Here is a 15,271-nt window from a genome sequence, read left to right on the forward strand (position 1 = left end):
TAAGTTGGGATAGTTATGAAGACAACTGAGCAGTCAAATTACAGCAGTAAATACTTTTAATACAATCATCTCACATCTTTCAGTAATTTCAAGTTCATAAGCACTTTAGCAAAGTAAATAAAAACACACATTTGAAATAAAAGCTATTTGTTTACAAATTTTAATAGTTCTAATAAAACATCTGTTTCTGCTTCACTACTGATAAGTTATATTGAAGTAGGGGATTGTAGACAGATTTAATGATTTTAGCCTGCTACTGTTCACGTATTAACATTTAAAAGTGTAATATTTAAGAAAAACTTTAAGTTGTTTTATAGGTATGCATACCATAATGAAGAACTAGGAAAAAGTACCATGATAAAGCTAAAGGAAGAAAAATTCTTAAAAAAGACATTGTGAACAGTGTGATATATTAAAGTCTCGTGAAAAAAGAACTAAAAGTAAGCCAATAGACTTGGCAATTTGAACAATTCCAGTACAGTAATGAAGAAGGAGGCCAGAATATAATCTCATGAGAGTCAATGGAGGTAAGGAGGTAGAATATGTGAGTATAGGCTATTATTTCAGGAATTCTTGAAATAAATGGAAGAAAAGGTTTAATGGCAGAATGCAGTGAAGTTTTGTTGTTTTGGGGATACAGGACACTTAAACATCTTTGTAGGCAGAGGAAGGGGTCAGTGGAGATGAGCAAGGTTTCAAGAGAGGATGGGATCAGAGAATAAGTCAAAGCATTAGCCATGGAAAAGAGAAAGGTCATTTCTAGTCAAAGAAAGTTGAGTCAGTAGAATGGATGGAAAACCCTGTTCTGCTACTATTCCCATGTTTTAAAAGAGACATCTGCAAAGTTAACAGCAAGTAACCTGCCCCTATTTATGAGGAAATTCTGACTTTTATATTATATGGTAAGATAGTAACATTTCCCATTGATTTTTGGAGGGGTAAAACAACTTCTATCTCCTTTCTACTTTTTTTTTTTTTTTTTTTTTTTTTTTGCGGTACGCGGGCCTCTCACTGTTGTGGACTCTCCCACTGCGGAGCACAGGGTCCGGACGCACAGGCTCAGCGGCCATGGTTCACAGGTCCAGTCGCTCCGCGGCATGTGGGATCCTCCCGGACCGGGGCACGAACCTGCGTCCCCTGCATCGGCAGGCGGACTCTCAACCACTGCGCCACCAGGGAAGCCCATCCTTTCTACTTTTATTGGCTGCTACGCATTATCTAATGGAAAGAGTAGCTATTATCAATCCAAAGGTCTTTGACTTTTTATTAAAAATAAATACACTCGGGACTTCCCTGGTGGTCCAGTGGTTAAGACTCCCCACTTCCACCACAGGGGTGCAGGTTCGATCCCTGGTTGGGGAACTAAGATCCCGCATGCCGTGCGACGCAGCCAAAAAAAATTAAAAAATAAACAATACACTTAACTTTTTTCCTGTTTATTAAAAAATAATACACTTAATATTTCATGTTTTAGAAGTAACATCATATCCGTTTGTCATATTAGTCTAGAACAAGAGTAAATTAACTTTTAAGAAAAAATGTAATCATTGAACACCTAGTATTTGATAAAGGAGGTAACACAGAAATAAGAACCCCATAAATCATTCTCTTGAGAGTCTGTCATCTAATCAGGAAGATGAAACACATGAAATATCAGATTCTCAGGCACCACATTTTTAAGTTCAAATAGAATACAAACTGAGGGGGGGATACGTGTTGATTAAATTATCCAAAACCAAGGACAGGTTATTGAACCAACACTTAGTTTTCCACTCAATGCAAAGGTTTGCAGCGGTCATTGAGATATGATGTAACTCAATTGGTGGTCAGTCAACCCATTATTTCATGTCCAACAATTTCCCAGCATGGATTTCTGGCATGGATATATAATTTATTGCATCTACTACTTAAGGAAAAAGTTATTTTGGTATTTAAATTTGATGCAACTCCCCTTAAGAATTCTACTAAGGCAACATCTTTACCTGTAATTTGCAGGTAAATGTGCAGTATCTACATACCACCTCAGTTCACTTCTGACACTTTTATATGCCTACACATTGTTATTGCTAATTTCAGAATGAATTAGGGAAATTGTAGACGCTACCTAGAATGTTTGTAAATGTATGGAAGCAGCTTTAGAAGGGTCAAGTTCAGAGAGGCTTAGGCCTCTTAAGAGAATGTATTACACAGATCTTACAAAAATGAAGAATCATGAAGAAACACGCTTACAGTAAAGGAACATGAGAAATATTCAAAACTAACAAAAGTAGGGGCTTCCCTGGTGGCACAGTGGTTAAGAATCTGCCTGCCGAGGGGGCGGGTGGGGAAGGATTACCAGCGAGATCCCGAGGCGAGTCTCGCGCGCCCGCCCCCGCCCTGGCCCCCAGCTCCCACCCGGTCGGCCCGGCTCAGCCATGATCAAGGCGATCCTCATCTTTAACAACCACGGGAAGCCGCAGCTCTCCAAGGTCTACCAGCCCTACAGTGAAGATACACAACAGCAAATCATCAGGGAGACATTCCATTTGGTATTTAAGAGAGATGAAAATGTTTGTAATTTCCTAGAAGGAGGATTATTAATTGGAGGATCTGACAACAAACTGATTTATAGACATTATGCAACATTATATTTTGTCTTCTGTGTGGATTCTTCAGAAAGTGAACTTGGCATTTTAGATCTAATTCAAGTATTTGTGGAAACATTAGACAAGTGTTTTGAAAACGTCTGTGAACTGGATTTAATTTTCCATGTAGACAAGGTTCACAATATTCTTGCAGAAATGGTGATGGGGGGAATGGTATTGGAGACCAACATGAATGAGATTGTTACACAAATTGATGCACAAAATAAACTGGAGAAATCTGAGGCTGGCTTAGCGGGAGCTCCAGCCCGTGCTGTATCAGCTGTAAAGAATATGAATCTTCCTGAGATCCCAAGAAATATTAACATTGGTGACATCAGTATAAAAGTGCCAAACCTGCCCTCTTTTAAATAAAAAATTTAAAAGGCCACTCTCAGGTAAAATCCGGGGGAAATGTCATCTAAGTTTACCATGCAGTTGTTTACCAAAAATAGAGGAGGAGAGGCTTAACTTTTGCTCTTGGATTTAAGTCAAGGTACTGTATAGAAGTTATGTAAAATCAGTATGGAAGTTCATTGTTGCTTTTCTTGTTCAGTGATTTTGAAGAATTGAGTAGTTACAGTGTGATTTTTTTCTTTGTTTTTCTAAACTGCATTCCTATGGCCACCTAAGGCATGCCTCTATGTATTGGCTACTACAGTATTTTGAAAAGTGTTTGGGACATTTCTTTAAATTATGTATAACCCAAAATGTTGGTGTTTTGTATGGATCACAAATACAGCATTCCTTAATTCTTTCTGTTATTTGTCAGAATTGTTATTTAAAGAACGAAGTATGTATTGCATGAAAACATTATGACCTTTTTCTCTTAGTTTAAATAAACTCCAAGGTAAATGGACTTCTAAAGCACCATTCTGTTTGCCTGGTATCTACTTTAGCAATAATTTTTTATGACCCTCTGACTCAACGAAGTAAATAAAAATATATTTTATCACTGTTAAAAAAAAAAAAAAAAAGAATCTGCCTGCCAGTGCAGGGGACATGGGTTCAATCCCTGGTCAGGGAAGATCCCACATGCCGCGGAGCAACTAAGCCTGTGCGCCACAACTACTGAGCCTGCGCGCCAAACTACTGAGCCCGCGCGCCGCAACTACTGGGCCCACACGGCACAACTACTGAAGCCCGCACACCTAGAACCCATGCTCTGCAACAAGAGAAGCCACCGCAATGAGAAGCCCACGTGTCGCAATGAAGACTAGCCCTCGCTCACCATAACTAGGGAAAGCCCACGTGCAGCAACGAAGACCCAACGCAGCCAATAAATAAATAAATAAATGAACCTCACTGTTTTAAAAAAAAAACTAACAAAAGCAAACGAAAAATAACTGAAGTCTGTGCAATGATGCAATATAGGATCACATGATTTCAACTTTCTAAAAGGAAAAGGTTTATTAGTCATAAACCATGATAGACCCTTGTAAAAGAACCTACAAAACATTGAAAATTTCATGAAATCTCAAACAAAACTATTTCTTAATAGTCAAAATATTAGACTACTTTGAATAAAGGAAGACAAAGTCATTGACAGTGATATGGAAATAGGAAACAGCTGACAACTAAAAGGGTTCTTAAGGAGGGTTATAAAAATAGTCCCAAAATTTGGACATAAAATACATTCAAGTCTAACATAGTCATCTCTTTTGTAAATGTTGGACTGGAAAGATAATCAGTGTAGAATTCAAAAGAGGCAGAAATTTCTTCTTCAGCTGAAAGCAGATAGAATATCCTGAGATAGAAATCTATCTGGAGGCCATTTGCCCCAACAGTATGGAACAAGACAGATGATAATATTAAAACAACTGAAAATTCACTTAATTTTAATAAGAATGTAAAAAGGAACCATATATGCCAAATTTAAAGAAAAGAGAGGTATTACTTATTAATTCATCCATGTATCATAATTACTAGGAGGAATTTATCAGTGTTAAGACTGTACATACAAACATTCTATGGGTTTTCTGGATCTTGCCAAGAGTATGCCATGTTTACTTTTTCATGTGTTACTTTTAAAGTCTACATTGTAAACCCAGAAATAAGATACTTTGAGTCTTTTTTTTTTTTTAACCAATAGGCAAGTTTGATAATCTCGCATATCCCAAAACTTTAAATCAAAGCAAATAGAGAAAATTCTTATTCCTGGGAGAAAATTAAATTAAGAAAATAGAACATTTTCTCCACAAGTTATTTAGTGTTGGAATACAGTAACCAGCAGTAAGGGAAGCTTCTTACCATAAGGTTATCTGTGAGGCGATTTTCTTGGGACTGACTTTTTTCTCTTTGGATAACTAGTGAAAGGCTTATAGTTTACACACAAAGAAACACGTAGAGTCTATATACTAACCTGGCCCAGTCCAGGCATACCTCCTCCAAGTCTAAGCAGTCTGTCCATATTTCTAGAAAACAGAAACAAAGAAAAACGTTCCTAAGCACAAAAGTGTTTACTCAATTGCTATCTACATAATTCACCTTCAGTCACTCAGTATGTCAAAAATATTGGTGGTAATTACAACACAACATCAGACTTCCTGTTAATTAACACCACATATTAATTCAAGAAGCTGTCTTCCATGCTAATTAACAGACCTTATTTTACTGCTTTGGTTTTGGGTTATCCCCAGTTTTAAAGACAAGCAATCTTAGCATACTTTCAAAACTTTGCTATCATTAAGTTAATTATATTTTCTTATTGTTACCCAATAAAGTACCTGAATGAGGAAAAAGTGCCTGAAATGCTTATCATATGTATGATTGAATTTCCTTCAATTTGTCCAGAGTGTACAAATAAAAGTCCTCACTTTTAAATTAAATTTTAACATCCTCATTAGTAAGTTCTGTGCTAATTAACTTACAGCTTGTCAGTTATCATCAAAACTACATGTGAAAGACATTGTGAGCAGATTATGGATCTCTGAATTAGCATCAAAGGCTTTTTAAAAACGAACTCATTATACTAAAAGAAATATAAAGTAATATTGCATTAAATGCATTAAGATAGTGTTCTAGAATCCACACAGATAGTTTGCCTTATTTCAGATACTGTAAAGATATACACCTTTTTCACTAAGGAAATTTGGCTGCTGTTCTCAATTACAATTTTAGAGTTAATCAGTACCAAGAGAATTAACTTTGAAATATCAATCTGATTTGTTTTTTATGTCTGGAATAACTACAGAAGATATTCTTATAAGCTTGAAAAATTCACAGAAGAAATCAAAGGAAAAAACAACAAGGGTACTAGTATGGCCACAAATACACAAAAAGGAGTAATCAAATTATAAAAATTAATATTAGTATAACTAAATACTCTAAACAATGAAGCATTTTTTTCTACTTAAAAATTGCTACTATGCCTTAAAATTCCTCTTCTTCCTATGTGTATGCTTTAGAAAATGGTATTACCACAAATTATATTCTAAATTAAATGCTAACAGATTACTTTAGTCATTTGTCCATGTTGTTTTACTAGTTAGAATAGATATACAAACTTTCCAATAATGTACTTATGATCATTACTGCCTAATTATATTTGTTGAATCCTGCAAACAATTTAATCCTGTGAATATTTAACACTGTTGGTACAGCAAACTTCATTCAAGTCCATATTTAGAAAAGTGCACAAATGATACAGCCATGGAACCTGTACAAAGTGAACACACCACCATAACCACCACCAAGATGAAGAAAGAGAACCCTGTCAGCACCTAAGAACCTCTCGTATCCCCTTCCTAGTCTCTACCACCCTGCAAAGGTAGAATTCCAACTTCCAACAGCACAGATCACTTCTGTTGCTTTTGAATTTTATGTAAACAAAATAATATATGTTGTCTGGCTTGTTTCACTCCACAAGTTTGTGAGACTGACAACAGATAAACTCATTTTAAAAAATGAAAAGGCATATAAGAAAACTGGATAGTCTAAACAAAATTTCCACTTTATAACCTTAACTCACCTTCCTAATAGCAATATTTACAAATAAAATCTCCATCAAATTCTCATTAAAATTCCTCAACTCAAATATGGCATTGATACATATCACTTTTTAAAGGCTGTAGACTGAAAACAAAACAAAACCCTGTGTATTTTAAAATATAAAATACGTTTATTCCTCTACAATATATTACCCCCTTCAAAAAAATTCTTTTGGCCTAGTTCAAGCTTACAAACATAAAGAACAAATGGGAAAAAAAAACTTTAGACATTCTATATATTCCAGGCCAAAGTCAATTCCCAGCTGTGTTCAGTTTATCTATTCCCCCTGTGTTGTTTCTGATGACTTTACACAGACTCCAGATGCTGTGAATATACATGAGCAATGTGAGGAGCAGAGGGAAAGAAAATCTGGCAGGTCAAATTTGTGTTTTTAACAAAATTAGATGTCTCAGCAAACAGGAAAAAATTTAACAAACTAAATATTTTAAGATAATAAGGTTTAATAAAAATACTAACATTTGGAATGAAATACATCGATAAATGTTCTAAGTCATACTACTTTAAAAAAAGTTTCTAGAAAGCAGACAAGGACAAAACTGCTAGTTATCTAAATGATTTTCATGAGCCCCTCAATCTGGGCTTTTCATGTGTGCTAAAACTGATACATTTTCATAACATCTTTATGACATATCCTGTAAGGATAGATAAAAGTAAAATATATTCTTAATGCTCACCTGGTCAGTAACTACAACTCTTGTGATGTTAAGCTTCAATTTGTTGAGTTTGACAAATTTCTTCTTAACTCAAGCTCTTGCTAATGCTGGCAGGTACAGTTTTTCCCAAGTTTTTATTTTTTTTCTCTCCTAAAAAAAAGTAAATAAAATAAGATGTAATTATTTTGAGAACTAAGGAGGGAAATATACCAAGAGCTTTAAAAGAAGCAAAATTCCTAAAAACAAAATAGAAATCAAAATTGATTTTTAATTACCATTTCCTGAGAGTACGGAATGAAATACCATCCAAGGGAGCTACAGAGCATAGTGATTGCCCCTGTATCCAAATTTTGTTTCTAAAGTTTCTTTTTTGAGCTGTTCTAATTATATGTAGACTGACATTTCATGACTTTCAGTCTTTCTAGAGGTGTTTTAAAGAACAAAGAAGATTTATTCATTTTTTAAATAGAACAAAATTCATTCTATTGAGTAATTACCATATAGGTTCATTGTACATTGTTAGAAATCTATAACATATTATGGAATCTAAGTGGTTAATTTTCCTATATCTTTAAGGTTTGTTATTTCATTATCCTAGGAATTACTCTGTCATGTCTTAATCAGTCATTCCCAACTATGCCAAAAAAGACTAAAATAATAAGAAAATGGAAGAATGGTAACAATCATCCTAAATGATGCAATAGTGAAATACATTACAGCCATTGCATCATCCTTCAGTTTTTATTGTGCTGCCCAAAGCACTGCTTCATCTTTCAAAAAGATATAAAAGACTGGAGACATCATCTTTGTAGTCTTTTTTTTAGCTTTCATTGAACACAGTTGAGAATTCAGAATTCTTCATTTTCCTCCCATAATGGCAAAGAGAAAACTGACAGAGAAAAAAAGTTTCACAATTATTAGAGAATCACAAGGTGAATGTAAAGAAACAAGTAACAGCACTCTAATGATAACAAAATTGACATAAGCCAAGGTTTCTTTGGCACTACTGACATTCAGAACCAAATAATTTCTTATTGTAGGGGGTTGTCTTGGGCATTATAGGATGTTTAGCAGCATCCCTGGCCTCTACGCACTGGATGCCACCAGCTGTGATAATCAAAACTGTCTCCGAAGAGGGAACCCTCCTACCCTGTTGGTGGGAATGTAAACTGGTACAGCTGTTATGGAAAACGATATGGAGGTTTCTTAAAAAACTAAAAATAAAACTACCATATGATCCAGCAATCCCACTCCTGGGCATATATCCGGAAAAGATGAAAACGCTTAATTAGAAAAGGTACATGTACCACAATGTTCACAGCAGCACTATTTACAATAGCCAAGACATGGAAGCAACCCAAGTATCCATCAACAGACGACTGGTTCAAGAACATGTGGTACATATACACAATGGAATATTATTCAGCTATAAAAAAGAATGAAACATTGCCATTTGCAGCAACATAGATGGACCCAGAGATTATCATACTAAATGAAGTCAGACAGAGAAAGATAAAAATTATATAATACCACTTATATGTGGAATCTAAAAAATAATACAAATAAATCTATGTACAAAACAGAAACAGACTCACATAGAAAATGAACACGGTTACCAAAAGGGAAAGGCTGTGGGGGAGGGATAAATTAGGAGTATGGGATTAACAGTATAAACTACTATACATAAAATAGATAAGCAATAAGGATTTGCTGTATAACACAGAGAACAATAGTCAATACCTTGTAATAACCTATAATGGAAAATAATCTGAAAAAATATACTTATATAACTGAATCACTTTGCCCTACACCTGAAACTAACACAATATTGTAAATCAACTATACTTCAATTTTAAAAAAATGTCTCCAGACATTGCCAAATGTCCCCTAGAAGGGCAAAATCATCCCAGTTCAGAACCACTAATATAAACAAAATCTCAGACCACTGACAATATCCTGTATCAATTTTCTCAAACTTAAAAATTAATGACTGTTGGAAACAGTTTGAGAGCTCTTCACAAAGCTCAACACAGAATTACCACATGACCCAGAAATTCTACTCCTAGGTATATAGCCAAAAGAACTGAAACAGGTATTCAAAACAAGAACATGTACATGCATATTTATAGCATAACTATTCACAACAGCCAAAACGTGGAAACAGCCCAAATGTCCATCAAAGGGGGTAAGGATAAACAAATTCTATATATACATACAATGGAACATATGGAATATTATTCAACTATAAAAAGGAATGAAATACTGATAACTGTTACAACATGGATGAACGTCAAAACATTATGCTAGGGCTTCCCTGGTGGCGCAGTGGTTGGGAGTTCGCCTGCCGATGCAGGGGACTTGGGTTCGTGCCCCGGTGCGGGAAGATCCCACATGCCACGGAGCGGCTGGGCCCATGAGCCATGGCTGCTGCGCCTGCACGTCTGGAGCCTGTGCTCCCCCCAAAAAAACAAAACAAAAAACCAAAAACATTATGCTATGTGAAAGAAGCCATGCACACAAAGTCACATAGTGTATGATTCCATTTACATGAAATATCCAAAATATATAAATCCACAAAGACAAAATGCAGGTTGGTGATTGCCAGGGGCTGAGGGAGGGAATAAAATGGAGAAACTGCTTAATGGGTAAGGGATTTTACTTTAGAAGAATGGAAAATGTTTTGGAACTACATAGAGGGGGTAGTTGCACAACATTATGAATGTACTAAATGGTACTGAACTGTTCACTTTAAAATGGTTAATTTTGTGTTATGTGAATTTTACCTCGAAAAATTACTTTTTAAAGGATCAATGAGTTGAACAATATATTTCTAAGACCAGAAAGGAAATATGACATTCTCATCCAGTTAGTATTCGACAAGGACTTCATTATACACTATTTTACAACAAGAACCTGTTTTGATAAAGAGATGACATATTCTGTTATCTTTTATGATGTTGATACAGTTGATAAGTGGACAAATGCTGAAGTGTACACAAAGGTGAGTAAAAATGTAGAAATTTTAAAAAATCATTGGATTAACTCTAATTGGTGTTTATAAATCTAAAAATAAGACTGTTTTATAAGCAAAGATGATGGACATCTCCACTTCAACAAAATTCTAAGCTTGTTTTAAAAAGTACTGCATCAGGGAAGATGAAAAAGGTCTGGAGATGGATGGTAGTGATGATTGCACAACACTGTGAATGAACTTAATGCCACTGAACTGTATGTCTAAAAATGGTTAAAATGGTAAATTTTATGATAGGCATATTTTAACACACATACAAAGTATTGCGAGTGCAAGTAGAACCAAAAGAAAAGATAAGCTGGGGCCTATTAGAGACATATTTAAAATGTGGAACTGATCTTTATAAGATGGGTATGTTCCAGGTTCATGCATGATGGATGACGAGCAGTTAATTACATTCCAACAATGTTGTCCATTTCAGGTACATACACCTTCAAATGACTTAAAGGTGTAAGAAATTTTAAAAGGTCTACTGGCCCAGATGGTAAATGGTGATGACTGTTTTTCTTGCTATATGAGGTTAAGAGCTATGAGTCTGCAATCTAAGTGCCAGGATTCAAATACTGGCTCTAACACGTTTTAGCTCTGTATCCTTGGGTCAGTTTCCTCTCTCAGGCTCAGTTTCCTCATCTGCAAAATAGGGATAATGATAGTATCCACCTCATAGAGGTGTTTAGATAATTAAATAAGATAATGAACATAAACAACATTTAACACAAGGCTTGGCACATAGCAAGTAAACAATGATGGCACATAGCAAGTAAACAATGAATGCTAGCTGCTGTCATCAGCACCACCATCCTGAGCATAGCTACAGTTCATCCAGCATGGGTTCTTCTTCCCATAGAGTTTGCCATTTAGTGAATTTCAAAACATGGCATATTTCACAGTACTAAATGAATCACACTGGAGAAGAGGGACTTGCATTTTGCAGAACTTCGCAAAGGGGTTCATAAAAATTAAAAGTGTTACACTAGAACATAAAAGAATACTTCCAGTGCTTAGAAATAAAAGCAATGCAAAAGGTCCATGGATCTAAACCAAGTTTTTACACCTATCAAAAAGCAGAGGACTCAACAGCTTATTCATGATATGATTAACTAAAACATTATGAGATAATATGAATAAAGTGTTTATGCCTAATATGTCATACATAATGTTTAGAATCCTAATTGGTAAAAAAAAAAAGGGCTGATGATTTTCCACTTCTTCATCTCACAACTGAGCTAACAAAATCATGAAGCCCTTATCTGTTCAGGTTTTTCTACTGTTTCCTAGCTCATTTTTCATTTTTTACTCCTCAACCCATGCTGCAGTTATATACTATTACTTCTCAGATTGATGCTAAATCCTTTAACTACTCCATATTTGTGATCTCACTGTATTTCTAATTCCTCTACTGTCTGATTTGTGGAAAGTAATTAGGAACTTCTTTCTCTCACTTTCTTAAGGGCTTTCTTCAGTGGAAAAAATGGAAAGAGTCAACGTTAAACTTAATTATATAAATAAGGTTTTGAAAGTAAGATTCCCCCTGTTTAGAACAGTGAGGATGGAATTATCATGAATATCTTCTTGTGCTAGCTCTTAATTACAGCACTGAAGCAAAATATTTATTAAATACTATCTTGTTTATAAGGTGATACGGAAACAGAGCCACTAAGGAATTTAGTGACTTTCACTGAAAGAATTTACAATCTACCTGGGGAGGCATGATATAATCCCATAGAAAAAACATAAAGTGAAAGAATAGTAGTATTGAGCCAGAAAGGCTCTGGAGGCAATCAGACCTAGATTTGAATCCTGGCTTCATCACCTACCCTCTATATGATGTGAACAAGTTACCTTCTCTTAGCCTCTAGACTTCATCTATAAAATGAGAATAATATCTTCCTTGCAAGTCTGTTGTAAGAAAAAAATGCAAAGCACCTAATATAGTGCCTGAAACATTCATAGGTACTCAGTAACTGTTGTTATTGTTATTTATCTTAGAGCCAGGAAAGATTATTTAATCCAATTCTCACTTTACAGATGGGGACACCAAAATACCAGAAAACAGAATGAGTGTCAAATGAGTGCAACAAACCGGGTATATGACAAGTTCATGAGTACTAAATCACAAGTATTCAGGTAAGGCTTTCACAGGTAGACAATGACTTATGAAACAAACATTGCTATAAAATTTAAAACAATTAAATAGAAGCACAATTGCTCCTTGTTATTGATTTTCAAACATGGGTCCTGAAATTAGATATTAAACACAAGGGTTACAGACAAGTATAAAAATAGAATAAACCCATGTCAAACAGGTTAAAAATCCAGCTTTTCAATTAAAACAGCAATATAATATTTATCAAGACCCTTGGGGGAAAAAAAAAAAATCTCCCAAACTCAACAGGTGAGGCTTCATTGAAAGATCATGACTTCAAAACTTTCTTCTGTTGGCCAGATGCAATTCTGTCCTGGGACGAATTCAAGACAATATTCAGGCTTCTCACTAAATACCACTTCACTAAACACATCTTGTAGTTAATTCTGAGCCACCATGTATCTTAATCTCTTCAAATGCACAATAACCCATTTAAATTTATATGTTTAAAAGAAACATAATTTAAACTTCAAATGAGCCAGTTGCTAGCTTTATAGGACAAGACTAGAAGGCCACCATTATATTAATCATCTCCACTATAACTGTATTCAGTTCTTTTTTATTGCAACATTATCAGTGGCTATCGTCTTGCTTACTCACAAACATTAAGTCTGCTCACTAAATACTTTTGTGAGCAATGAAAAAAATGATTTTCACTCTAGAAGTACATTTCTTGCTAATTTTTAAAGCCTCTTCCTTGCCTTTCCCAACTTTTGGATACCATTTTAATTTCAAGAATTTTTCCTTAGGTCACTAGGTTTATATTCAAACTCTTTTGAGAAATTTACATTTTTCTTCTTTGCCTGACACAAAGTAGTGCCCCCAGGAAAATTAAGTTCCAAGATGTAACACACAGTAGCAGATTTCTACTTTACTGAAAACAGGAAATGTAATCAATTCATCAACAACTACTCAAGTGGGACAAACTGAAAGTTAAGTTAAAAGGCAGAGCAGGAATAACCATACTTTGTTTTAAAGAGTTTCAAGGTTAAAAAACAATGCACCTCTGGGGTTTTGTTTGGTTTTGAAGGCAGTTGAAAACCTAACACTATGAGAAAAGGGGTCAAGGCCTAAGGTTAACACAAGTGATAAAGCAAACATACATTCAACGGGAAAGTTAATTTTATTCTCTCGCCCTTGTTTCCTGTCTGGCGGGAAGTTTTTCAACACAGGGGTAAGTTTCAACAGAACACAGACAAACAGAAGCCAAAACTAAGGGTCCTCTCTGAATAGAGAGGAGAGGCTCCCAAGATGTGGTGAATTCAGCGGAGCAGAAACGCTTGGAGGAAGGAGACCACATCCAGACCTAACTTACTCAGAGACCCAGGGAGACAGCGTGTAGGACGAAGGGAGCTGGACTCCACCCTCACCGCCCGGGACCCCAGTGGAAACTAGGCTGAGCAACGTGACTCAGGAAAGCAAGGCGCTGGCAGCGGCCTAGCGCGGCTGCCTCCGCGGACCTCTGGGGCCTGCGTTCCCCGTCTTACCTGAAGGCGGGCGGAGCAGGAGGCCGCGGTCTGGACCCTTGTCTTCCAGCAGCGGTGACGCAGCGGCGGCGGCGAGACCGACAGCAACACCAGCAAGCTCCGACTCGGCCGAGCTCTGGCTCCGCGAACCTGCGATGAATCAGCCCGATTCCATTCAAAAGAGTCGCCCAGGCCTCCGCCGCGAAGCACTTCCGGGTTCACTGCGCCGCTTCGGCTTCCGTTTCCCCGACGGCCAATTGAAGACGACTCGGGAGTCGAGCGGGCGTCCCAGGAGGAGCGCCCGGGACAGACAACGCGGGCCGCCTGCTTCAGGCGTCCCGGCTTGGAGGGTGGGGCGGAAGTTAGCGCTAGGGCCGCTCCCGCCTCTCCGACATCCTCCCTTCTCTGCCCGCACCTCTCCCTCCCCAGTTCTGTGCGCCCGGCTGGCGCCGAGATGAAACTGCAGGAACGCGAAGACCGGAACCCCTTTCTTCGTTTTAGTGTTCACCGCGGCCCTACGTCAAAACTAAAAGGTTCACTTGGACTAAGATTAACTTGGTCATCTGAGAAGCAAAAGAAAAAAAGGGAGAGGTGTGAAAAGAGTGGAAATCGGTCGGATGTTCTTTTCCATAGTGCAGTCTACCCACCTTCTTGTCTTTACCAATTTGCAAAGGTTGAATTTCAAGGAAAACAACCATTTCCCTAGTGGTAAAACCATCTATTTTAAGCCCAATTTAATTTACAAGGTTTAAGAAATCATATACTCACGTTTCTCCAGGTAATTATCATCACCAATAACGTTTCACCCATTATCTGCTAGGTTTTCAGAGAGCAAAACCGCCCAAGAAATAACTATTGACAAGTTTATATCACATTTCTGTTTAGGGCAGCACGTTTACCAAGTCCCTCTCACTTTGTCAGATACGTTCCAAATGACTAGCATCTTTAAAGCATTCCTAAATGAAGAATGGTGATGAATCTACTGGATGGAGGGAAAGGAAGGATTGTGGCATCTGAATCCAAAACTGTTTGAGTGGCACAATTACACAGAATTTCCCACTCAAAGATCTTTATCTAAAAAATACATAAATTATTTCAATCACAGGTAATGTTAATTATATTTGGATCCCTGTCTTTATGTTTTCTCTCAAACCTGTGCCTCCTCCCTTTTTTTTTTTTTTTTTTTTTGGTAGATGACCCCATCCTCCATTTAATTTCCCTCATCAGATCTGAGAATAGACAGACCTTACCTCTGATTTACCTGTTCGCACTGGCCTCCCAATGAAACACCCTGGAAATCACGAAGGGTCTAATCTGTAAATAGATTTTCCAATCCACCACTC

General features: G+C 36.7%; 2 protein-coding genes across 2 annotated transcripts in view; one reads left to right on the forward strand and one right to left on the reverse strand.

Moving 5' to 3' along the window:
- PSMD14 (proteasome 26S subunit, non-ATPase 14) overlaps window positions 1–14,234 on the reverse strand; it is a 95,668-nt gene extending 81,434 nt beyond the window's left edge. The window contains exons 1-3 of the mRNA XM_019922764.3: window positions 13,950–14,234; window positions 7,307–7,435; window positions 4,984–5,035 (exon numbers count right to left, since the gene is read on the reverse strand). Coding sequence (XP_019778323.1) covers window positions 4,984–5,031 — 48 coding nt within the window. The 5' untranslated portion in view covers window positions 5,032–5,035; window positions 7,307–7,435; window positions 13,950–14,234. The remainder of the gene's footprint in view (window positions 1–4,983; window positions 5,036–7,306; window positions 7,436–13,949) is intronic.
- LOC109547868 (AP-3 complex subunit sigma-1) lies at window positions 2,362–3,184 on the forward strand. Its single transcript, XM_033860094.2, has one exon. It carries the CDS (start codon window positions 2,415–2,417, stop codon window positions 2,994–2,996), a length of 582 nt encoding a protein of 193 aa, XP_033715985.1. The 5' UTR covers window positions 2,362–2,414; the 3' UTR covers window positions 2,997–3,184.
- Window positions 14,235–15,271: the final 1,037 nt, after the last annotated feature.

The sequence above is a fragment of the Tursiops truncatus genome, chromosome 7, assembly GCF_011762595.2.
Source record: "Tursiops truncatus isolate mTurTru1 chromosome 7, mTurTru1.mat.Y, whole genome shotgun sequence".
Classification (NCBI taxonomy): Eukaryota; Metazoa; Chordata; class Mammalia; order Artiodactyla; family Delphinidae; genus Tursiops; species Tursiops truncatus.